Source organism: Pristiophorus japonicus, chromosome 1 (assembly GCF_044704955.1).
Source record: "Pristiophorus japonicus isolate sPriJap1 chromosome 1, sPriJap1.hap1, whole genome shotgun sequence".
In the NCBI taxonomy this organism is placed as follows: domain Eukaryota; kingdom Metazoa; phylum Chordata; class Chondrichthyes; family Pristiophoridae; genus Pristiophorus; species Pristiophorus japonicus.
The window spans coordinates 331604113-331629849 of record NC_091977.1 but is presented as its reverse complement, the minus strand read 5'-3'; the positions used below and the strand labels follow the sequence as shown (position 1 = coordinate 331629849).

The 25737-nt window shown below is 54.9% G+C and overlaps 1 protein-coding gene across 1 annotated transcript in view; it reads left to right on the top strand.

Annotated features, from left to right (window-relative positions):
- Positions 1-25737, top strand: part of bmper (BMP binding endothelial regulator) — a 166230-nt gene that overhangs the window by 123478 nt on the left and 17015 nt on the right. The window contains exons 9-12 of the mRNA XM_070874387.1: positions 13001-13138; positions 14005-14109; positions 15311-15356; positions 19762-20088. Of these exons, the coding sequence (XP_070730488.1) occupies positions 13001-13138; positions 14005-14109; positions 15311-15356; positions 19762-20088 (616 nt within the window). The remainder of the gene's footprint in view (positions 1-13000; positions 13139-14004; positions 14110-15310; positions 15357-19761; positions 20089-25737) is intronic.

Genomic DNA, 25737 nt, shown 5'->3' with positions numbered 1-25737 from the left:
GTGACACCGGGAGTGAGGTCGGGGAGTGTGACACCGGGAGTGAGGTCGGGGAGAGTGATGTGGGAGTGAGGTCGGAAATAGTGATGTGGAAGAGAGGTCTGGGAGAGTGATGTGGGAGTGAGATTAGGGAGAGTGACACCGGGAGTGAGGTCGGGGAGAGTGCTGTGGGTGTGAAATTAGGGAAAGTGACACCGGGAGTGAGGTCGGGGAGAGTGATGTGGGAATGAGGTCAGGGAGAGTGACACCGGGAGTGAGGTCGGGGAGAGTGCTGTGGGTGTGAAATTAGGGAAAGTGACACCAGGAGTGAGGTCGGGAGAGTGGCACCAGGAGTGAGGTCGGGAAGAGTGACAGCGGGAGTGAGGTCGGGGAGAGTGACACCGGGAGTGAGGTCAGGGAGAGTGACACCGGGAGTGAGGTCGGGGAGAGTGACACCGGGGGTGAGGTCAGGGAGAATGCCAGCAGGATTGAGGTCGGGGAGAGTGACACTGGGAGTGAGGTTGGGGAGAGTGGCACCAGGAGTGAGGTCGGGAAGAGTGACAGTGGGAGTGAGGTCGGGGATGTGACACTTGGAGTGAGGTCGGGGAGAGTGATGTGGGAGTGTGGTCGGGGAGAGTGATGTGGGAGTGAGGTCAGGGAGAGTGATGTCGGAGTGAAGTCAGGGAGAATGACACCGGGAGTGAGGTTGGGGTGAGTCATGTGGGAGTGAGGTCGGGGAGAGTGACACCGGGAGTGAGGTCGGGGAGTGTGACACCGGGAGTGAGGTCGGGGAGAGTGGCACCAGGAGTGAGGTCGGGGAGAGTGACACCAGGAGTGAGGTCGGGGAGAGGTACACCAGGAGTGAGATCGGGAGAGTGACACCGGGAGTGAGGTCGGGCAGAGTGACACAGGGGGTGAGGTCAGGGAGAGTGACACTGGGAGTGAGGTCGGGGAGAGTGATGTGGGAGTGAGGTTGGGGAGAGTGACACCGGGAGTGAGGTCGGGCAGAGTGACACAGGGGGTGAGGTCAGGGAGAGTGACACTGGGAGTGAGGTCGGGGAGAGTGATGTGGGAGTGAGGTTGGGGAGAGTGACACCGGGAGTGAGGTCGGGGAGTGTGACACCGGGAGTGAGGTCGGGGAGAGTGACACCGGGAGTGAGGTCAGGGAGAGTGATACCAGGAGCGAGGTCGCGGAGAGTGACACCGGGAGTGAGGTCGGGGAGAGTGTCACTAGGTGTGAGGTCGGGAAGAGTGACACCGGGAGTGAGGTCGGGGAGAGGTACATCAGGAGTGAGATCAGGAGAGTGACACCGGGAGTGAGGTCAGGGAGAGTGACACTGGGAGTGAGGTTGGGGAGAGTGATGTGGGAATGTGGTCAGGGAGAGTGACACCGGGAGTGAGGTCGGGGAGTGTGACACCGGGAGTGAGGTCGGGGAGAGTGATGTGGGAGTGAGGTCAGAAATAGTGATGTGGAAGAGAGGTCTGGGAGAGTGATGTGGGAGTGAGATTAGGGAGAGTGACACCGGGAGTGAGGTCGGGGAGAGTGATGTGGGAATGAGGTCAGGGAGAGTGACACCGGGAGTGAGGTCGGGGAGAGTGCTGTGGGTGTGAAATTAGGGAAAGTGACACCGGGAGTGAGGTCGCGAGAGTGGCACCAGGAGTGAGGTCGGGAAGAGTGACAGCGGGAGTGAGGTCGGGGATGTGACACCGGGAGTGAGGTCGGGGAGAGTGATGTGGGAGTGAGGTCGGAAATAGTGATGTGGAAGAGAGGTCTGGGAGAGTGATGTGCGAGTGAGATTAGGGAGAGTGACACCGGGAATAAGGTCGGGGAGAGTGATGTGGGAATGAGGTCAGGGAGAGTGACACCGGGAATGAGGTCGGGGAGAGTGACACCGGGGGTGATGACGGGTGGAGTGAAACTGGGAGTGAGGTCGGGAGAGTGATGTGGGAGTGAGGTCGGGGAGAGTGATGTGGGAGTGAGGTCAGGAAGAGTCACTCCGGGAGTGAGGTCAGGGAGAGTGACACCGGGAGTGAGGTCGGGGAGAGTGACACCGGGAGTGATGTCAGTGAGAGTGAAACTGGAAGTGAGGTCGGGGAGAGTGATGAGGGAGTGAGGTCGGGGAGAGTGATGCGGGAGTGAGGTCGGGAAGAACGACACTGGGAGTGAGGTCGGGGAGAGGTACACCAGGGGAGAGGTTGGGGAGAGTGACACTGGGAGTGAGGTCGGTAGAGTGACACCGGAAATGAGGTCGGGGAGAGTGATGTGGGAGTGAGGTCAGGGAGAGTGACACCAGGAGTGAGGTCGGGGAGTGTGACACCGGGAGTGAGGTCGGGGAGAGTGACACCGGGAGTGAGGTCGGGGAGAGTGACACCGGGGGTGATGACGGGGGGAGTGAAACTGGGAGTGAGGTCGGGAGAGTGATGTGGGAGTGAGGTCGGGGAGAGTGATGTGGGAGTGAGCTCAGGGAGAGTCACTCCGGGAGTGAGGTCAGGGAGAGTGACACCGGGAGTGAGGTCGGGGAGAGTGACACCTAGAGTAATGTCAGGGAGAGTGAAACTGGAAGTGAGGTCTGGAGAGTGATGAGGGAGTGAGGCCGGGGCGAGTGATGTGGGAGTGAGGTCAGGGAGAGTCACTCCGGGAGTGAGGTCAGGGAGAGTGACACCGGGAGTGAGGTCGGGGAGAGTGACACCGGGAGTAATGTCAGGGAGAGTGAAACTGGAAGTGAGGTCTGGAGAGTGATGAGGGAGTGAGGCCGGGGCGAGTGATCTGGGAGTGAGGTCGGGAAGAGTGACACCGGGAGTGAGGTCGGGGAGAGTACACCAGGAGTGAGGTCGGTGAGAGTGACACTGGGAGTGAGGTCGGGGAGGGACACCTGGAGTGAGGTCGGGAGAGTGACACCGGGAATAAGGTCGGGGAGAGTGATGTGGGAATGAGGTCAGGGAGAGTGACACCGGGAATGAGGTCGGGGAGAGTGACACTGGGAGTGATGGCAGGGAGAGTGAAACTGGGAGTGAGGTCGGGAGAGTGATGTGGGAGTGAGGTCGGGGAGAGTGATGTGGGAATGAGGTCAGGGAGAGTGACACCGGGAATGAGGTCGGGGAGAGTGACACCGGGAGTGATGGCGGGGAGAGTGAAACTGGGAGTGAGGTCGGGAGAGTGATGTGGGAGTGAGGTCGGGGAGAGTGATGTGGGAGTGAGTTCAGGGAGAGTCACTGCGGGAGTGAGGTCAGGGAGATTGACACCGGGTGTGAGGTCGGGGAGAGTGACACCGGGAGTGATGTCAGGGAGAGTGAAACTGGAAGTGAGGTCAGGGAGAGTGATGAGGGAGTGAGGTCGGGGAGAGTGACACCGGAAGTGAGGTCGGGGAGAGTGTCACTAGGAGTGAGGTCGGGAAGAGTGACACCGGGAGTGAGGTCGGGGAGAGGTACACCAGGAGTGAGATCGGGAGAGTGACACCGGGAGTGAGGTCGGGGAGAGTGATACAGGGGGTGAGGTCAGGGAGAGTGACACTGGGAGTGAGGTTGGGGAGAGTGATGTGAGAGTGAGGTCGGGGAGAGTGACACCGGGAGTGAGGTCGGGGAGTGTGACACCGGGAGTGAGGTCGGGGAGAGTGATGTGGGAGTGAGGTCGGAAATAGTGATGTGGAAGAGAGGTCTGGGAGAGTGATGTGGGAGTGAGATTAGGGAGAGTGACACCGGGAGTGAGGTCGGGGAGAGTGCTGTGGGTGTGAAATTAGGGAAAGTGACACCGGGAGTGAGGTCGGGGAGAGTGATGTGGGAATGAGGTCAGGGAGAGTGACACCGGGAGTGAGGTCGGGGAGTGTGACACCGGGAGTGAGGTCGGGGAGAGTGACACCAGGAGTGAGGTCGGGGAGAGGTACACCAGGAGTGAGATCGGGAGAGTGACACCGGGAGTGAGGTCGGGCAGAGTGACACAGGGGGTGAGGTCAGGGAGAGTGACACTGGGAGTGAGGTCGGGGAGAGTGATGTGGGAGTGAGGTTGGGGAGAGTGACACCGGGAGTGAGGTCGGGCAGAGTGACACAGGGGTGAGGTCAGGGAGAGTGACACTGGGAGTGAGGTCGGGGAGAGTGATGTGGGAGTGAGGTCAGGGAGAGTGATGTCGGAGTGAAGTCAGGGAGAATGACACCGGGAGTGAGGTTGGGGTGAGTCATGTGGGAGTGAGGTCGGGGAGAGTGACACCGGGAGTGAGGTCAGGGAGAGTGACACTGGGAGTGAGGTCGAGGAGAGTGATGTGGGAGTGTGGTCGGGGAGAGTGACACCGGGAGTGAGGTCGGGGAGTGTGACACCGGGAGTGAAGTCGGGGAGAGTGACACCGGGAGTGAGGTTGGGGAGAGTGACACCAGGAGTGACGTCGGGGAGAGTGACACCGGGAGTGAGGTCGTGGAGTGTGACACCGGGAGTGAGGCCGGGAAGAGTGAAACCGGGAGTGAGGTCGGGAAGAGTGACACCGGGAGTGTGGTCGGGGAGAGTGACACCGGGAGTGTGATCAGGGAGATGGACACTGCGAGTGATGTTGGGGAGATTGACACCGGGAGTGAGGTCGGGGAGAGTGACACCGGGAATGATGTCAGGAGAGTGACACTGGGAGTGCGGCCGGGAGAGTGATGTGGGAGTGAGGTCAGGGAGAGTGATACCAGGAGCGAGGTCGGGGAGAGTGACACCGGAAGTGAGGTCGGGGAGAGTGTCACTAGGAGTGAGGTCGGGAAGAGTGACACCGGGAGTGAGGTCGGGGAGAGGTACACCAGGAGTGAGATCGGGAGAGTGACACCGGGAGTGAGGTCGGGGAGAGTGATACAGGGGGTGAGGTCAGGGAGAGTGACACTGGGAGTGAGGTTGGGGAGAGTGATGTGAGAGTGAGGTCGGGGAGAGTGACACCGGGAGTGAGGTCGGGGAGTGTGACACCGGGAGTGAGGTCGGGGAGAGTGATGTGGGAGTGAGGTCGGAAATAGTGATGTGGAAGAGAGGTCTGGGAGAGTGATGTGGGAGTGAGATTAGGGAGAGTGACACCGGGAGTGAGGTCGGGGAGAGTGCTGTGGGTGTGAAATTAGGGAAAGTGACACCGGGAGTGAGGTCGGGGAGAGTGATGTGGGAATGAGGTCAGGGAGAGTGACACCGGGAGTGAGGTCGGGGAGAGTGACACCGGGAGTGAGGTCGGGGAGAGTGACACCGGGAGTAATGTCAGGGAGAGTGAAACTGGAAGTGAGGTCTGGAGAGTGATGAGGGAGTGAGGCCGGGGCGAGTGATCTGGGAGTGAGGTCGGGAAGAGTGACACCGGGAGTGAGGTCGGGGAGAGTACACCAGGAGTGAGGTCGGTGAGAGTGACACTGGGAGTGAGGTCGGGGAGGGACACCTGGAGTGAGGTCGGGAGAGTGACACCGGGAATAAGGTCGGGGAGAGTGATGTGGGAATGAGGTCAGGGAGAGTGACACCGGGAATGAGGTCGGGGAGAGTGACACTGGGAGTGATGGCAGGGAGAGTGAAACTGGGAGTGAGGTCGGGAGAGTGATGTGGGAGTGAGGTCGGGGAGAGTGATGTGGGAATGAGGTCAGGGAGAGTGACACCGGGAATGAGGTCGGGGAGAGTGACACCGGGAGTGATGGCGGGGAGAGTGAAACTGGGAGTGAGGTCGGGAGAGTGATGTGGGAGTGAGGTCGGGGAGAGTGATGTGGGAGTGAGTTCAGGGAGAGTCACTGCGGGAGTGAGGTCAGGGAGATTGACACCGGGTGTGAGGTCGGGGAGAGTGACACCGGGAGTGATGTCAGGGAGAGTGAAACTGGAAGTGAGGTCAGGGAGAGTGATGAGGGAGTGAGGTCGGGGAGAGTGACACCGGAAGTGAGGTCGGGGAGAGTGTCACTAGGAGTGAGGTCGGGAAGAGTGACACCGGGAGTGAGGTCGGGGAGAGGTACACCAGGAGTGAGATCGGGAGAGTGACACCGGGAGTGAGGTCGGGGAGAGTGATACAGGGGGTGAGGTCAGGGAGAGTGACACTGGGAGTGAGGTTGGGGAGAGTGATGTGAGAGTGAGGTCGGGGAGAGTGACACCGGGAGTGAGGTCGGGGAGTGTGACACCGGGAGTGAGGTCGGGGAGAGTGATGTGGGAGTGAGGTCGGAAATAGTGATGTGGAAGAGAGGTCTGGGAGAGTGATGTGGGAGTGAGATTAGGGAGAGTGACACCGGGAGTGAGGTCGGGGAGAGTGCTGTGGGTGTGAAATTAGGGAAAGTGACACCGGGAGTGAGGTCGGGGAGAGTGATGTGGGAATGAGGTCAGGGAGAGTGACACCGGGAGTGAGGTCGGGGAGTGTGACACCGGGAGTGAGGTCGGGGAGAGTGACACCAGGAGTGAGGTCGGGGAGAGGTACACCAGGAGTGAGATCGGGAGAGTGACACCGGGAGTGAGGTCGGGCAGAGTGACACAGGGGGTGAGGTCAGGGAGAGTGACACTGGGAGTGAGGTCGGGGAGAGTGATGTGGGAGTGAGGTTGGGGAGAGTGACACCGGGAGTGAGGTCGGGCAGAGTGACACAGGGGTGAGGTCAGGGAGAGTGACACTGGGAGTGAGGTCGGGGAGAGTGATGTGGGAGTGAGGTTGGGGAGAGTGACACCGGGAGTGAGGTCGGGGAGTGTGACACCGGGAGTGAGGTCGGGGAGAGTGACACCGGGAGTGAGGTCAGGGAGAGTGATACCAGGAGCGAGGTCGCGGAGAGTGACACCGGGAGTGAGGTCGGGGAGAGTGTCACTAGGTGTGAGGTCGGGAAGAGTGACACCGGGAGTGAGGTCGGGGAGAGGTACATCAGGAGTGAGATCAGGAGAGTGACACTGGGAGTGAGGTTGGGGAGAGTGATGTGGGAGTGTGGTCGCGGAGAGTGACATCAGGAGTGAGGTCAGGGAGAGTGACACTGGGAGTGAGGTTGGGGAGAGTGATGTGGGAGTGTGGTCGCGGAGAGTGACACCAGGAGTGAGGTCGGGGAGTGTGACACCGGGAGTGAGGTCGGGGAGAGTGATGTGGGAGTGAGGTCGGAAATAGTGATGTGGAAGAGAGGTCTGGGAGAGTGATGTGGGAGTGAGATTAGGGAGAGTGACACCGGGAGTGAGGTCGGGGAGAGTGATGTGGGAATGAGGTCAGGGAGAGTGACACCGGGAGTGAGGTCGGGGAGAGTGCTGTGGGTGTGAAATTAGGGAAAGTGACACCGGGAGTGAGGTCGCGAGAGTGGCACCAGGAGTGAGGTCGGGAAGAGTGACAGCGGGAGTGAGGTCGGGGATGTGACACCGGGAGTGAGGTCTGGGAGAGTGATGTGGGAGTGAGGTCGGAAATAGTGATGTGGAAGAGAGGTCTGGGAGAGTGATGTGGGAGTGAGATTAGGGAGAGTGACACCGGGAATAAGGTCGGGGAGAGTGATGTGGGAATGAGGTCAGGGAGAGTGACACCGGGAATGAGGTCGGGGAGAGTGACACCGGGGGTGATGACGGGTGGAGTGAAACTGGGAGTGAGGTCGGGAGAGTGATGTGGGAGTGAGGTCGGGGAGAGTGATGTGGGAGTGAGGTCAGGAAGAGTCACTCCGGGAGTGAGGTCAGGGAGAGTGACACCGGGAGTGAGGTCGGGGAGAGTGACACCGGGAGTGATGTCAGGGAGAGTGAAACTGGAAGTGAGGTCGGGGAGAGTGATGAGGGAGTGAGGTCGGGGAGAGTGATGTGGGAGTGAGGTCGGGGAGAGTGACACCGGGGGTGATGACGGGGGGAGTGAAACTGGGAGTGAGGTCGGGAGAGTGATGTGGGAGTGAGGTCGGGGAGAGTGATGTGGGAGTGAGCTCAGGGAGAGTCACTCCGGGAGTGAGGTCAGGGAGAGTGACACCGGGGGTGATGACGGGGGGAGTGAAACTGGGAGTGAGGTCGGGAGAGTGATGTGGGAGTGAGGTCGGGGAGAGTGATGTGGGAGTGAGCTCAGGGAGAGTCACTCCGGGAGTGAGGTCAGGGAGAGTGACACCGGGAGTGAGGTCGGGGAGAGTGACACCTGGAGTAATGTCAGGGAGAGTGAAACTGGAAGTGAGGTCTGGAGAGTGATGAGGGAGTGAGGCCGGGGCGAGTGATGTGGGAGTGAGGTCAGGGAGAGTCACTCCGGGAGTGAGGTCAGGGAGAGTGACACCGGGAGTGAGGTCGGGGAGAGTGACACCGGGAGTAATGTCAGGGAGAGTGAAACTGGAAGTGAGGTCTGGAGAGTGATGAGGGAGTGAGGCCGGGGCGAGTGATCTGGGAGTGAGGTCGGGAAGAGTGACACCGGGAGTGAGGTCGGGGAGAGTACACCAGGAGTGAGGTCGGTGAGAGTGACACTGGGAGTGAGGTCGGGGAGGGACACCTGGAGTGAGGTCGGGAGAGTGACACCGGGAATAAGGTCGGGGAGAGTGATGTGGGAATGAGGTCAGGGAGAGTGACACCGGGAATGAGGTCGGGGAGAGTGACACTGGGAGTGATGGCAGGGAGAGTGAAACTGGGAGTGAGGTCGGGAGAGTGATGTGGGAGTGAGGTCGGGGAGAGTGATGTGGGAATGAGGTCAGGGAGAGTGACACCGGGAATGAGGTCGGGGAGAGTGACACCGGGAGTGATGGCGGGGAGAGTGAAACTGGGAGTGAGGTCGGGAGAGTGATGTGGGAGTGAGGTCGGGGAGAGTGATGTGGGAGTGAGTTCAGGGAGAGTCACTCCGGGAGTGAGGTCAGGGAGATTGACACCGGGTGTGAGGTCGGGGAGAGTGACACCGGGAGTGATGTCAGGGAGAGTGAAACTGGAAGTGAGGTCGGGGAGAGTGATGAGGGAGTGAGGTCGGGGAGAGTGATGCGGGAGTGAGGTCGGGAAGAACGACACTGGGAGTGAGGTCGGGGAGAGGTACACCAGGGGAGAGGTTGGGGAGAGTGACACTGGGAGTGAGGTCGGTAGAGTGACACCGGAAATGAGGTCGGGGAGAGTGATGTGGGAGTGAGGTCAGGGAGAGTGACACCAGGAGTGAGGTCGGGGAGTGTGACACCGGGAGTGAGGTCGGGGAGAGTGACACCGGGAGTGAGGTCGGGGAGAGTGACACCGGGGGTGATGACGGGGGGAGTGAAACTGGGAGTGAGGTCGGGAGAGTGATGTGGGAGTGAGGTCGGGGAGAGTGACACCGGGAGTAATGTCAGGGAGAGTGAAACTGGAAGTGAGGTCTGGAGAGTGATGAGGGAGTGAGGCCGGGGCGAGTGATCTGGGAGTGAGGTCGGGAAGAGTGACACCGGGAGTGAGGTCGGGGAGAGTGACACCGGGAGTAATGTCAGGGAGAGTGAAACTGGAAGTGAGGTCTGGAGAGTGATGAGGGAGTGAGGCCGGGGCGAGTGATCTGGGAGTGAGGTCGGGAAGAGTGACACCGGGAGTGAGGTCGGGGAGAGTACACCAGGAGTGAGGTCGGTGAGAGTGACACTGGGAGTGAGGTCGGGGAGGGACACCTGGAGTGAGGTCGGGAGAGTGACACCGGGAATAAGGTCGGGGAGAGTGATGTGGGAATGAGGTCAGGGAGAGTGACACCGGGAATGAGGTCGGGGAGAGTGACACTGGGAGTGATGGCGGGGAGAGTGAAACTGGGAGTGAGGTCGGGAGAGTGATGTGGGAGTGAGGTCGGGGAGAGTGATGTGGGAATGAGGTCAGGGAGAGTGACACCGGGAATGAGGTCGGGGAGAGTGACACCGGGAGTGATGGCGGGGAGAGTGAAACTGGGAGTGATGTCGGGAGAGTGATGTGGGAGTGAGGTCGGGGAGAGTGATGTGGGAGTGAGGTCAGGGAGAGTCACTCCGGGAGTGAGGTCAGGGAGATTGACACCGGGTGTGAGGTCGGGGAGAGTGACACCGGGAGTGATGTCAGGGAGAGTGAAACTGGAAGTGAGGTCGGGGAGAGTGATGAGGGAGTGAGGTCGGGGAGAGTGATGCGGGAGTGAGGTCGGGAAGAACGACACCGGGAGTGAGGTCGGGGAGAGGTACACCAGGGGAGAGGTTGGGGAGAGTGACACTGGGAGTGAGGTCGGTAGAGTGACACCGGGAATGAGGTCGGGGAGAGTGATGTGGGAGTGAGGTCAGGGAGAGTGACACCAGGAGTGAGGTCGGGGAGTGTGACACCGGGAGTGAGGTCAGGGAGAGTGACACCGGGAGTGAGGTCGGGGAGAATGACACCGGGAGTGACGTCGGGGAGACTGATGTAGGAGTGAGGTCGGGGAGAGTGACACCGGGAGTGAGGTCGGGAAGAGTGACACCGGGAGTGAGGTCGGGGAGAGTGACACTGGGAGTGAGGTCAGGGAGAGTGACGCCGAGAGTGAGGTCGGGGAGAGTGACACCGGGGGTGAGGTCAGGGAGAATGCCAGCAGGATTGAGGTCGGGGAGAGTGACACTGGGAGTGAGGTTGGGGAGAGGGACACCAGGAGTGAGGTCGGGAGAGTGACACCAGGAGTGAGGTCGGGAAGAGTGACAGCGGGAGTGAGGTCAGGGAGAGTGATGTGGGAGTGAGGTCGGGGAGAGTGACATCGGGAGTGAGTTTGGGGTGTGTGACACCGGGAGTGAGGTCGGGGAGAGTGATACCGGGAGTGAGGTCGGGGAAAGTGACACCGGAAGTGAGGTCGGGGAGAGTGACAATGGGAGTGAGGTCGGGGAGTGTGACACCGGGAGTGAGGTCGGGGAGAGTGACACCGGGAGTGAGGTCGGGGAGAGTGACACCGGAAGTGAGGTCGGGGAGAGTGACACCGGGAGTGAGGTCGGGGAGTGTGACACCGGGATTGATGTCAGGGAGAGTGACACTGGGAGTGCGGCCGGGAGAGTGATGTGGGAGTGAGGTCAGGGAGAGTGATACCAGGAGCGAGGTCGCGGAGAGTGACACCGGGAGTGAGGTCGGGGAGAGTGTCACTAGGAGTGAGGTCGGGAAGAGTGACACCGGGAGTGAGGTCGGGGAGAGGTACACCAGGAGTGAGATAGGGAGAGTGACACCGGGAGTGAGGTCGGGGAGAGTGATACAGGGGGTAAGGTCAGGGAGAGTGACACTGGGAGTGAGGTCGGGGAGAGTGATGTGGGAGTGAGGTCGGGGAGAGTGACACCGGGAGTGGTGTCAGGGAGAGTGACACTGGGAGTGCGGTCGGGAGAGTGATGTGGGAGTGAGGTCAGGGAGAGTGATACCAGGAGCGAGGTCGCGGAGAGTGGCACCGGGAGTGAGGTCGGGGAAAGTGTCACTGGGAGTGAGGTCGGGTGAGTGACACTGGGAGTGAAGTCGAGAAGAATAACACCGGGATCGAGGTCGGAGAAAGTGACACCAGGAGTGAGGTCGGGGAGAGTGACACCGGAACTGAGATCGGGAAGAGTGACACCGGGAGTGAAGTCGGGGAGAGTGATGTAGGAGTGAGGTCGGGGAGAGTGACACCGGGAGTGAGGTCGGGAAGAGTGACACCGGGAGTGAGGTCGTGGAGAGTGACACCGGGAGTGAGGTCGGGGAGAGTGACACCGGGAGTGAGGTCGGGAAGAGTGACAACGGGAGTGAGGTCGGGGAGAGTGACACCGGGAGTGAGGTCGGGGAGAGTGACACCGGGAGTGAGGTCAGGGAGAATGCCAGCAGGATTGACGTAGGGGAGAGTGATGTGGGAGAGAGATCGGGGTGAGTGTTACCGGGAGTGAGGTCCGGGAGTGTGATGTCGGAGTGAAGTCAGGGAGAATGACACCGGGAGTGAGGTCGGGGAGAGTGACACCAGGAGTGAGGTCGGGGAGAGTGACACCGGGAGTGAGGTCAGGGAGAGTGACACCGGGAGTGAGGTCAGAGAGAATGCCAGCAGGATTGAGGTCAGAGAGAGTGACACTGAGAGTGAGGTCGGGGAGAGGTACACCACGAGTGAGATCGGGAGAGTGACACCGGGAGTGTGGTCGGGGAGAGTGACACCGGGAGTGAGATCAGGGAGAGTAACACCAGGAGTGAGATCGGGAGTGTGACACCAGGAGTGAGGTCAGGGAGATTGACACCGGGTGTGAGGTCGGGGAGAGTGACACCGGGAGTGAGGTCTGGAGGAATGACACCCGGATTGAGGTTGGGGAGAGTGACACTGGGAGTGAGGTCGGGGAGAGTGATGTCGGAGTGAAGTCGGGGAGAATGACACCGGGAGTGAGGTCGGTGACACTGACACCGGGAGTGAGGTCAGGGAGTGTGAGGTTAAGGAGAGTGATGTGGGATTGAGCTCGGGGAGAGTGACACCGCGAGTGAGGTCGGGAAGAGGGACACCAGGAGTAAGATCGGGAGTGTGACATCAGGAGTGAGGTTGGGGAGAGTGACACCGGGAGTGAGGTCAGGGAGAGTCACACCAGGAGTGAGGTCATGGATAGTGATGTGGAAGTGAGGTAGGGGAGGGTGATGTGGCAGTGAGGTCAGGGAGTGCGACAACGGGAGTGAGGTCGAGGAGAGTGATGTGGGAGTGAGGTCAGGGAGAGTCACACCAGGAGTAAGGTCAGGGAGAGTGATGTGGGTGTGAGGTAGGGGAGAGAGTGACACCGGGAGTGAGGTCGAGGAGAGTGATGTGGGAGTGAGGTCGGGGAGGGTGACACCGGGAGTGAGGTCGGGGAGAATGTCACTGGGAGTGAGGTCGGGGAGAGTGACCCCGGGAGAGAGGTCGGGGAGATTGACACCGGGAGTGACGTTATTTCCACTAAGTTTCTGCTCATTCCACAGCCAAAATAAAACCACTTCCTTCAGTTTTCCCGATTAAAGGCTGGGCGAGGTAGTGCGAAATGTAAAATCCATCACTGCTCCCAAATCTGTGTCTCAGATTCAACAAACGCAGACTAGTCAGCTATTGCTACTTTGACTTTAAATATGCAAGTAAAAGAAACTCTTTCTGAAAGAAGAAACTTGACACCCTAAAGAATTGATGTTTTTCTTTAATATATAAAATGAAGAGCTGTAATCTTACTTGTTCCAGTGAACCTCAATCCTGAGAAAATGAATTTGTTTAAAGGGATTTCCTTTCACTCGCAGGATTCCACTGTGATTTGCAGGAAGCGATGCTCATCGCCCGGGACATGTTGGGGGAGAGTGCAGTGCTGTGGAGAATGCCTCTCTTATATTTCAATCGATGAGCTCAAAGTTTGTCGGATTGGCAACAGGATCTACAGGGTGTGTACCGTGATGGGCCGGATTAAAGTCAAAGGGCTTGGTACTGACCTCCAGCAGCAATTAATTAATGTAATGTAATTAGTGCCTGGGCTATTCGTCCCCTAGCTCAGGATTGCAAGCACACAATAGCATTTCACAGTAACATAAGGAGTACGGGGTATTCAGCCCCTCGAGGCACAACCTAAGTGAAAGATGGTGGTAGAGACCTGGCCATGATGGACAATCGCGTGGGACCCGGTGTCCCACACGGACAGCCCTCCCGTTGGGACCTGCCTTATAAGAAGCCCCTTGGCGTTAGGAATGACGCGCCGATTGTTGGTGTTGATGTGCGGGTCCTGAGTGTCCATTAGTCTGGATGCTGGAATGATCACAGGCCCATGGAGGGGCAGGAGCGAGACCCACCGGGGTGTCCACTCCTGGGCCATGTCCTGGGTATTGTCCTGGCTCTTGGCTTGGACAGCCCAGAAGACCAACAGCAAGAACAAGCAAGTCAGCCCAGTTATGAAGGGTAAAAGAAATAAACTGCCGAGACTGGTTCGTAATCCCCTCCCCTCCGAGCGCTGTCACATTCTACATCTTCCTCCCCGCAAGTTGGCACAGGATGTGTGCCGGAGATACTTAAATAAGATGACACTGCCCTGAACCTGACCCACCAGCAGACCAGGAGTGATGACCAGCAGTGAGATTCATGTTCCACCCCACAGGGTGACGGAGAGAGTCTGAGGGCTGGAAAATGTCCTTAACCATTGTAGTGTCAATAATTATCGGAGCGGGAGAGAATTGGTGATGATCTGCAGCATAAAAGTACAACTCAAGAGGGAGCATCTTGATAAAGACTTACTTTTTTTGAACCCTATTCTCTTTAGGATGGGGAAATGTGGTCATCAGTTAACTGCTCACTTTGTGCCTGTAAGAAGGGAGCAACAGAATGTCGGAAGAAGGAGTGCTCCCCTATCAAGAGCTGTCCTGCGGTGAGTGAGTCTGTCTGAACCGTGACTGGAATGTACCAAGTACAGGACGTTCCATCAGTCTCTGAGCAGAGGAGGTTGGGTGGTTGAGATCCATGCAGTGTATCTCTCGCAGTTGCAGCTAGTTCTTTGTATCTTAAAAATAAGGGTTTGGGACACAGGTGATGGGGAAGTCAGTCACAAACCTATTTTTCCTTCCAATATTCCCCCTCCTCTGAAGGCATGACATAGAATTTGCAGCACAGAAACAAGTCATATTGTTGTTTATGCTCCACATGAGCCTCCTCCCACCTTACTTCATCTAACCCTATCAACATTTCCTTCTGAAAGACGCTGCCTACGACAGTGCAACATTCCCTCAGTACTGCAGTAGAGTGCCAGCCTGGATTATATGCTCAAGTCTCTGGAGTGGGACTTGAACCCATGACCTTCTGACTCAGAAGCAAGAGTGCTGCTCACTGAACCATGCTGACACAGGAGACGAACTGAGGAAGGAAAAGATGCCAAGGAGAAAATCTTGAAAGCTGCTGAAATGTAAATCATAGTTTACAATTTGGGCTGAAGTTTAATTCTGGTGGAATGAAATTGCTCTGTGAGATTACAGTATTTGACTGTTCAATGCACGTATGTGGAAGTTGCCCAATTTAATAGAAATATTAACTGAGGTGTTCTAAGTACATGAAGTGCATATATTGCAAAGTAAAATATCATCCTTCTGCTCTGCACTGCTTCTGCACACTTGCTTTGCTAGCTCCCATTCCACAATCACAGTTCTAGTTCAGCTTTCTGCTGAAAGTGACTGAGCAAGTGACAATATTCACTGAATTAACTTTGGAAATCGGTCCCAAGATACTTTTCTGATAAGAGAATATGTTGATATTGTGTCTGAGGCAGTAACTTCAACCTATCAGCCTGTAAGCTGTCCCTCTCTCACATCATTCACACAAGCCATCAATCTCTGTGTGACACTAGTTTCCCATCACTAAACTCTTCCAATAATTTAAGACTAGCAATCTGCGAGAGCACTTAAATGGACACATTCTTTCCCCCAGTTTATATTATCTTTAGCAGTTGTCTAACCCAACAGATTTATTCTCAAGGCTAGGCAGAGATTTATCTAAACTGTATTGTAAATCTGACTTGATGTGTAAATAATCCCACAGCTTTCCTTATTTTTTCAAACAAACTGTGTTTTATCCGACAGGGTAAAATCATTAACAGAAATGGATGTTGTCCAATCTGCACTGAAAGTGAGTAGGTTTTTACAGCCTATTATCCTTTCAATCAACATTTCTACTTGAAATAATCTGATCACTCCACTCAATAAACACAGAGTGAATCTCACTGACCACTGGCCCTGTCACACTGCATGTACTGGGGGGTGGGGCAGAGGGATGATGTCACACTGCATGTACTGGGGGGGTGGGGCAGAGAGATGATGTCACACTGCATGTACTGGGGGGTGGGGCAGAGAGATGATGTCACACTGCATGTACTGGGGGGGGAGCAGAGGGATGTTGTCACACTGCATGTACTGGGGGGGGGGGGCAGAGGGATGATGTCACACTGCATGTACTGGGGGATGGGGCAGAGGGATGATGTCACACTGCATGTACTAGGGAGGGGGGGCAGAGGGATGATGTCACACTGCATGTACTGGGGGGTGGGGCAAAGGGATGATGTCACACTGCATGTACGGGGGGGGGGCAGAGGGATGATGTCACACTGCATGTACTAGGGAGGGGGGGCAGAGGGATGATGTCACACTGCATGTACTGGGGGGTGGGGCAAAGGGATGATGTCACACTGCATGTAGTCGGGGTCAGAGGGATGATGTCACACTGCATGTACTGGGGGGGCAGAGGGATGATGTCACACTGCATGTACTGGGGGGGGCAGAGGGATGATGTCACACTGCATGTACTGGGGGGTGGGGGTGGGGACAGAGGGATTATGTCACACTGCATGTACCGGGGAGGGGGGGGGAACAGGGGGATGATGTCACACTGCATGTACTGGGTGGGGGGGGGGGGCAGAGGGATGATGTCACACTGCATGTACTGGGGGGTGGCAGAGAGATGATGTCACACTGCATGTACTCTGGGGGGTGGCAGAGGGATGATGTCACACTGCATGTACTGGGGGGTGGGGCAGAGGGATGATGTCACACTGCATGTACTGGGGGGGGCAGAGGGATGATGTCACACTGCATGTACTGGGGGGGGGCAGAGGGATGATATCATACTGCATGTACTGGGGGGGGGCAGAGATATGATGTCACACTACATGTACTGGGGGGGGGCAGTGGGATGATATCATACTGCATGTACTGGGGGGGGGGGCGGAGGGATGATATCACACTGCATGTACCGGGGAGGGGGGGGGGGATACAGAGGGATGTTGTCACACTGCATGTACTGGGGGAGGGGGGGGGTGCAGAGGGATGATGTCACACTGCATGCACTGGGTGGGGGCAGAGTGATGATGTCACACTGCATGTACTGGGGGGGGGTGCAGAGGGATGATGTCACACTGCATGTACTGGGGGGTGGGGCAGAGGGATGATGTCACACTGCATGTACTGGGGGGGGGGACAGAGGGATGATGTCACACTGCATGTACCCGGGGAGTGGGGGGGGCAGAGGGATGATGTCACACTGCATGTACCGGGATGGGGGGGGGCAGAGAGATGATGTCACACTGCATGTACTGGGGGGTGGGGCAGAGGGATGATGTCACACTGCATGTACTGGGGGGGGGCAGAGGAATTATGTCACACTGCATGTACTGGGGGGGTGAGGCAGAGGGATGATGTCACACTGCATGTACTGGGGGGGTGGGGCAGAGGGATGATGTCACACTGCATGTACCCGGGGAGTTGGGGGAGGGTGGGGGCAGAGGGATGATGTCACACTGCATGTACCGGGATGGGGGTGGGGCAGAGAGATGATGTCACACTGCATGTACTGGGGGGTGGGGCAGAGGGATGATGTCACACTGCATGTACTGGGGGGGGGGCAGAGGGATGATGTCACACTGCATGTACTGGGGGGTGGGGCAGAGGGATGATGTCACACTGCATGTACTGGGGGGGGGCAGAGGGATGATGTCACACTGCATGTACTGGGATGGGGGGGGGCAGAGAGATGATGTCACACTGCATGTACTTGGGGGGGCAGAGGGATGATGTCACACTGCATGTACTCGGGGGGTGGGGCAGAGGGATGATGTCACACTGCATGTACTGGGGGGTGGGGCAGAGAAATGATGTCACACTGCATGTACTGGGGGTGGGAAACAGAGGGATGATGTTACACTGCATGTACCCGGAGAGTCGGGGGGGGTGGGGCAGAGGGATGATGTCACACTGCATGTACTGGGGGGTGGGGCAGAGGGATGATGTCACACTGCATGTACTGGGGGGGGCAGAGGGATGATGTCACACTGCATGTACTGGGGGGGGGCAGAGGGATGATATCATACTGCATGTACTGGGGGGGGGCAGAGATATGATGTCACACTACATGTACTGGGGGGGGGCAGTGGGATGATATCATACTGCATGTACTGGGGGGGGGGGCGGAGGGATGATATCACACTGCATGTACCGGGGAGGGGGGGGGGGATACAGAGGGATGTTGTCACACTGCATGTACTGGGGGAGGGGGGGGGTGCAGAGGGATGATGTCACACTGCATGCACTGGGTGGGGGCAGAGTGATGATGTCACACTGCATGTACTGGGGGGGGGTGCAGAGGGATGATGTCACACTGCATGTACTGGGGGGTGGGGCAGAGGGATGATGTCACACTGCATGTACTGGGGGGGGGGACAGAGGGATGATGTCACACTGCATGTACCCGGGGAGTGGGGGGGGCAGAGGGATGATGTCACACTGCATGTACCGGGATGGGGGGGGGCAGAGAGATGATGTCACACTGCATGTACTGGGGGGTGGGGCAGAGGGATGATGTCACACTGCATGTACTGGGGGGGGGCAGAGGAATTATGTCACACTGCATGTACTGGGGGGGTGAGGCAGAGGGATGATGTCACACTGCATGTACTGGGGGGGTGGGGCAGAGGGATGATGTCACACTGCATGTACCCGGGGAGTTGGGGGAGGGTGGGGGCAGAGGGATGATGTCACACTGCATGTACCGGGATGGGGGTGGGGCAGAGAGATGATGTCACACTGCATGTACTGGGGGGTGGGGCAGAGGGATGATGTCACACTGCATGTACTGGGGGGGGGGCAGAGGGATGATGTCACACTGCATGTACTGGGGGGTGGGGCAGAGGGATGATGTCACACTGCATGTACTGGGGGGGGGCAGAGGGATGATGTCACACTGCATGTACTGGGATGGGGGGGGGCAGAGAGATGATGTCACACTGCATGTACTTGGGGGGGCAGAGGGATGATGTCACACTGCATGTACTCGGGGGGTGGGGCAGAGGGATGATGTCACACTGCATGTACTGGGGGGTGGGGCAGAGAAATGATGTCACACTGCATGTACTGGGGGTGGGAAACAGAGGGATGATGTTACACTGCATGTACCCGGAGAGTCGGGGGGGGTGGGGCAGAGGGATGATGTCACACTGCATGTACTGGGGGGGGAGGGAACAGGGGGATGATGTCACACTGCATGTACTGGGGGGGAAACAGGGATGATGTCACTCTGCATGTACTCGGGGGGGAGGGAACAGAGGGATGATGTCACACTGCATGTACTCGGGGAGGGAGGGAACAGAGGGATGATGTCACACTGCATGTACTGGGGGGGAGGAAACAGAGGGATGATGTCACACTGCATGTACTGGGGGGGGGGAAACAGAGGGATGATGTCACACTGCATGCATTGGGGGGGAAACAGAGGGATGATGTCACACTGCATGTACTGGGGGGAGGAACAGAGGGATGATGTCACACTGCATGTACTGGGGGGGGGGAAACAGAGAGATGATGTCACACTGCATGTACTGCGGGGGGGGAAACAGAGAGATGATGTCACACTGCATGTACTGGGGGGCGGGAACAGAGGGATCTTGTCACACTGCATGTACCAGTGGGGGTGTGGGGGGGGTGGGTGCGGGGACATAGATGGATGAATGCAAAGGATAGTGGCTTCAGTTTTTCAGAAGGTTTGTAACTCTAGGCTTTGTACAGATTTACAGCAGAATAACTACCTTTAAGTAGTAACTAGGAAATAAATTATAACTGGACTCTGATAATACGATGCCAGTTTGGCAAAACATTTGTATCTGGGTTACTATCAGGAGCTTTACAGCATGACAGTAAATGGAAATTGGGCATGAACTCGAATTCTTTGCATCAATCAAGTTTCTGTTAATCCAAATTCTACTAATAAATTCCACACGAAATGATAAAAGCAGAGGGCTGTTACCATGGTTCCAATCTGTTGCTATGATTCCCATCTGTTGCTTTGGCCACTGGCTGGTTCCTGCTTTAGGAGGTGTCCCTGTCCCTCCTCCTCCTCCCTCTCCCTCCTCCCTCTGTCTCCTCCTCACTCTCTCTTCCTCCTCCTCCCCCCATCCTCTCCCTCCTCCAATGGGATGTGGTTCCCATCTACCAGTCTGCAAGTCTCGATGCTTGGCAGATTTGCTGACCCTGAGTTTTTACATTCATAGAGCCCGGTGTTTGCACTGTGTTTGGCGACCCACATTACAACACGTTTGATGGCAGGGCCTTTAACTTTCAAGGAACATGCCAGTATGTGTTAACAAAGGACTGCTCCAGCGCAGCGAGCTTCCAGGTGCTGGTACAGAATGATGCCCGCAGGACATACGCCTACTCATGGACTAAGGCCATCGAGGTGATGCTGAGCAGGACCAGCATTAGCCTCCTGCAGCACCTGACAGTAAAGAAAGACGGGGTGAAGATATCGCTGCCCTACGAGAACCAACACTTCTCCATTGAGCTAGACGGCTACTTGCTGAAAGTTACAACAGAAGCAGGTGAGCTGTAGAAATGTGTACAAGCTCCCTCATACCTTTTAGGCCTTCAGGTGTCAGCCGTAGCTCAGGGGATAGCACTCTTGCCTCTGAGTTAGAAGGTCGTGGGTTTGAGTCCCACTCCAGAGACTTGAGCTTAATTATTCGAAATAGAAAAGGTTAATCCAGATTAAGATTCTTCAACTGACTCCCAGCCTCAACAGTTTTTTGGGGAGAGAGTTCCACGGCCCTTTATGTGAAGAAGTGCTTCCTGACATCACTCCTGAACGGCCTAGCTCTAATTTTAAAGTTATGGCCCCTTGTTCTGCACTCCCCCACCAGAGGAAACAGTTTCTCTATCCGATCTACGCGATCAACTCCTTTAATCATCTTAAATACCTCAATTAGATCACCCCTTAATCTTCTATATCAAGGGAATACAAGCCTATGCAACCTGTCCTCATAATTTTACCCTTTTATCCCCGGTATCATTCTGGTAAACTTGTGACGCAGCCCCACCAAGGCCAGTGTATCCGTCCTGAGATGTGGTGCCCTGAACTGAACACGGACCTTCAGATGGAGTCTAATCAGAGCTCTGTACAGCTGTAACATTACTTTCACCCCGTTGTATTGCAGCCCCTTGGGATAAAGACCAACATTCCATTAGACTTTTAAATTATTATTTGTACATCAAAAGGTTTAGGGAGCGATTTGTAGAACGTGAGGTTTGAGGCAGCTGAAGGCACGGCCATCAATGGTGGGATAAAAGTGGGGAGGGGAGATGCACAAGAGGCCAGAGTCAGTGGAACAGCAATCTGGGGGGTTGTAGGGCCGGGGGATGGAGTCTTTTAAAGTTCAAAAGCAAGAGTGATCTCCAACCTGTCATCACGAATAAAACAGGAGAGGGAGTTCTCTTGTGTAGTTGGGTTTAAAGGGATAAAGTAGAGGGAGCTTACCTGTACTGTGTGTCGTCACTTACCTGACCTGATAGTGTGTGACGTTTACATGGATGCCTAATATGGGCAAATACTTAATTACCTAGCATTAACAGCCCTCCACTGGGCAGGAGGACAATCACTAAAACTTACTGGATTGTGGATTTCTCCTTGAGGTGAAAAGCAGCTGTAGCTTTAAGAAGAGAAATATATAAAATGACTCATCACCCATATTTTCTATAATTAACACATTCTTGCTTTCAATATTTGAGCACAATTTAAAAACAACAGCATTGTTCCTTGCGATTTAAACCACGCTGTATGTGGAAAATGAGTTAATTTGTAAAACCTACAGGGAACCGTATGTCTGGTATAAGTTTCCTTCTGCTAGGTTGAATCTGCCAAAGTAAATGGTGCACGGCCCTCAATTCCATCTGTATTAAAAGTATTCAGACCATTTCCTGGTCACTCAGTGGAAGGTTTACCTCAGTAATTCAGTGTCCTATTTTGGGTTGCAAGTCTTTTTCCTCTGGTAGGACTCATGTGATGTTTAATTTAAAAGGGTGTGGGTGTGCACCTCGCCCAGGGCGCAGTGAGCGATGTAACGATTGACCTGAGGTACCTCAGGCAGACTCAGTGGGGTTCAAATCCCACTCCCAAGACTTGAGCACATACTCCAGGCTGACACACCCAGTGCCTTACTGAGGGAGTGCTGCACTGTCGGAGATGCCGTCTTTCAGATGAGACCTCAAACTGATGTTCAGTCTGCCCCCTCAGGTAGATGTAAAACATTCCACGGCCACTATTGTAGGAAGTGCAGGAGAGTTCTCCCCAGTATCCTGGCCAATATTTCTTCTTCAACCAACATCACTAAAACAGATTATCTGGTCTGTATCACAATGCTGTTTGTGGGAACCTGCTGTTCACAAATTGGCTGCCACGTTTCCTACATTACAACTGTGACTGCACTACAAAAGTGCTTCATTGGCAGTAAATCACTTTGGGAAATCTTGAGGGCATGAAAGGTGCTATATAAAGGCAAGCCTTTATTCAATTCAAAACTCCCTCGCCTTAAAGACTGGAGTCATAACCAGCCATTTGAATTCACTCTGAAGTGTGAGGGCTGGAAATTGCAGGAATTAAATTGTTGTCACAATCTGTGTCGAACAGATTTTACGGGCAAATTTTAATTAGATTTAAAATAATATTTTCACAATCTGAAAGCTAATATTGTTTCACAGAGCTCATTGCAGTAGCAGCTATAAAAATACATGATCAGAACATCAGAGCTAACTGGTGTCACTCTCAGTGGCAGGAAGTTATTAAGGTCTAACAGGGCTCTACCTGTACCTGCGTCTGTCTCTACCTGTACATGTCTCTGTCTCTACCTGTACATGTGTCTGACTCTACCTGTACCTGTCTCTGTCTCTACCTGTACCTGTCTCTGTCTCTATCTGTACATGTGTCTGACTCTACCTGTACATGTGTCTGTCTCTACCTGTACATGTGTCTGACTCTACCTGTACCTGTGTCTGTCTCTACCTGTACCTGTCTCTGTCTCTACCTGTACATGTGTCTGACTCTACCTGTACATGTGTCTGTATCTACCTGTACATGTGTCTGTCTCTACCTGTACATGTGTCTGTCTCTACCTGTACCTGTCTCTGTCTCTACCTGTACATTTGTCTGTCTCTACCTGTACATGTGTCTGACTCTACCTGTACATGTGTCTGTCTCTATCTGTACCTGTGTCTGTCTTTACCTGTACATGTGTCTGTCTCTACCTGTACATGTGTCTGCCTCTATCTCCACATGTGTCTGACTCTACCTATACATGTGTCTGACTCTACCTATACATGTGTCTGTTTCTACCTGTACATGTGTCTGTCTCTACCTATACATGTGTCTGTCTCTACCTATACATGTGTCTGTCTCTACTTGTACCTGTGTGTCTGTCTCTACCTATACCTGTGTCTGTCTCTAACTATACATGTGTCTGTCTCTACCTGAACCTGTGTGTCTGTCTCTACCTGTACCTGTGTGTCTGTCTCTATCTGTACATGTGTCAGTCTCTACCTGTACATGTGTCTGTCTCTACCTGTACCTGTGTCTGTCTCTATCTGTACATGTGTCTGACTCTACCTGTACATGTGTCTGACTCTACCTGTACCTGTGCCTGTCTCTATCTATACATGTGTCTGACTCTACCTGTACATGTGTCTGTTTCTACCTGTACATGTGTCTGTCTCTACCTGTACATGTGTCTGTCTCTACCTGTACCTGTGTCTTTCTCTACCTGTACATGTGTCTGACTCTACCTGTACATGTGTCTGTCTCTACCTGTACATGTGTCTGACTCTACCTGTACATGTGCCTGTCTCTACCTGTACCTGTGTCTGTCTCTACCTGTACATGTGTCTGTTTCTATCTCTACATGTGTCTGTCTCTACCTGTACATGTCTGTCTCTACCTGTACCTGTGTCTGTCTCTATCTGTACATGTGTCTGTCTCTACCTGTACCTGTGTGTCTGTCTCTATCTGTACATGTGTCTGTCTCTATCTGTACATGTGTCTGTCTCTACCTGTACCTGTATCTTTCTCTATCTGTACATGTGTCTGACTCTACCTGTACATGTGTCTGTCTCTACCTGTACATGTGTCTGACTCTACCTGTACATGTGCCTGTCTCTACCTGTACCTGTACCTGTGTCTGTCTCTACCTGTACATGTGTCTGTTTCTATCTGTGCATGTGTCTGTCTCTACCTGTACATGTCTGTCTCTACCTGTACATGTGTCTGTCTCTACCTGTACATGTGTCTGTCTCTACCTGTACCTGTGTCTGTCTCTACCTGTACATGTGTCTGTCTCTACCTATACATGTGTCTGACTCTACCTGTACATGTGTCTGTCTCTACCTGTACCTGTGTCTGTCTCTACCTGTACATGTGTCTGTTTCTATCTGTACATGTGTCTGTCTCTACCTGTACATGTCTGTCTCTACCTGTACATGTGTCTGTCTCTACCTGTACATGTGTCTGTCTCTACCTGTACCTGTGTCCGTCTCTGCCTGTACCATGTGTCTGTCTCTACCTGTACTTCTGTCTGTCTCTACCTGTACCTGTGTCTGTCTCTACCTGTACCTGTGTCTGTCTCGATCTGTACCGTGTGTCTGCCTCTGCCTGTACCTGTATGTCTGTCTCTGCCTGCACCTCTTATCTCCTTCCATGTCTGTATCCCTGCCCCCTCGACCTGGAATTCCTCGCCAAATGCTCCGGCTGTTTTTTTTGGGGGGGTGGGGGCTCAATGCCCCCAGCCCGCTGAAACCGTACAATTCGGGTGACCTCTTCCTGACCCTGTGAACTTCGGCAGATCAGAGCCAGGTGTTTTCCGGCACATATGATAAGATGTTCAGCCCCACCGAATTTCGGAACCTTTTCCTTGATTTCCAATAATGTTTATTGATCTGTTGTAAGGGATGAGTACCCAGGACAGAACTAGACAGATAACTGGGGTACTTGCTCCAGTGTTTGGATACTAATGGTTAATTTAGTAGTTCCTAGCTATCTAACAATAGCCCAGTGAGGAATGCCGGACGATTGTGTGGTGTCTGTACATGAACGTAAGTGATTAATAAATTGGCTCTTTAGTCCTCTGGGGCTGACAGCCCTCCCCCCACCCCTCCCCCCACCCCCCACCCCCTCCCGCACCACCAATACCACATTTTATTCACATCTGCTTTTTTTTCGCTAAAATTAAGAGGAGTGAATTTTGCTTTCAAAATTCACATGTGACAGGTATTTCATATTTTTAGCCGACGCTGGAGAATCATGACCTAAACAATTGACAAAATGGTATTTGAGCTGCCGAGGTTAATGCCAAATAAGAACAGATGTCTGAATGAAGCTACACACTTGTGTAACCTGAGGTATTCATCGACAATTCCTCCATGGCCTCGCCCCTCCCTATCTCTGTAACCTCATCCCACCCTACAACCCTCCCTACCTCTGAGACCTCCTCCTGCCCTACAACACTCCCTATCTCTGTGACCTCACGCCCTACAATCCTCCTTATCTCTGTAACCTCTACCCGCCCTGCAGCTATCCCTGTCTCTGTAACCTCCTCCCGGCCTACGAACTGGGAGCGAGAGCAAGATAAAGAGTGTAGCAGAGGAAGCCTGAGAACAGAGGTGGCAGACCTGAGCTGGGAGCGAGAGCAAGATAAAGAGCATGGCAGAAGAGGCCTGAGAACAGAGGTGGCAGACCTGAGCTTGGAGCGAGAGCAAGATAAAGAGCATGGCAGAAGAGGCCTGAGAGCAGAGGCGAAGAGCCTGAGTGGGACCTGAACTGGGAGGAACTCAACACAGGCAGAATTTGAAGGAGTGACATCAGAGCGGAAAAGCTAAGGCGACGTTGGCACAAGGGAAGGAACTGATTGGTGAGTAGCTGGTGAGTTTTTTTAAGTTTTAACTTTATTTCTGCTAAGTAAGTTCATAATCTATTAAATAGAGGCATGGCAGGGCAGCTCAGTCCTGTGGAATACATATCCTGTGCCATGTGGGAGGTCCTGGTTGCTTCTCATGGCTTGGATGACCACGTGTATGGGAAGTGTCGTCAGCTAGAGCAGCTTGAGCTCCGGGTTTTGGAGCTTCACTGGCGGCTGATGTCACTGCAGTGCATCCGGAGGCTGAGAAGTTCATAGATAGCACGTTTCAGGAGATGGTCAACCTGCAGCTTATGA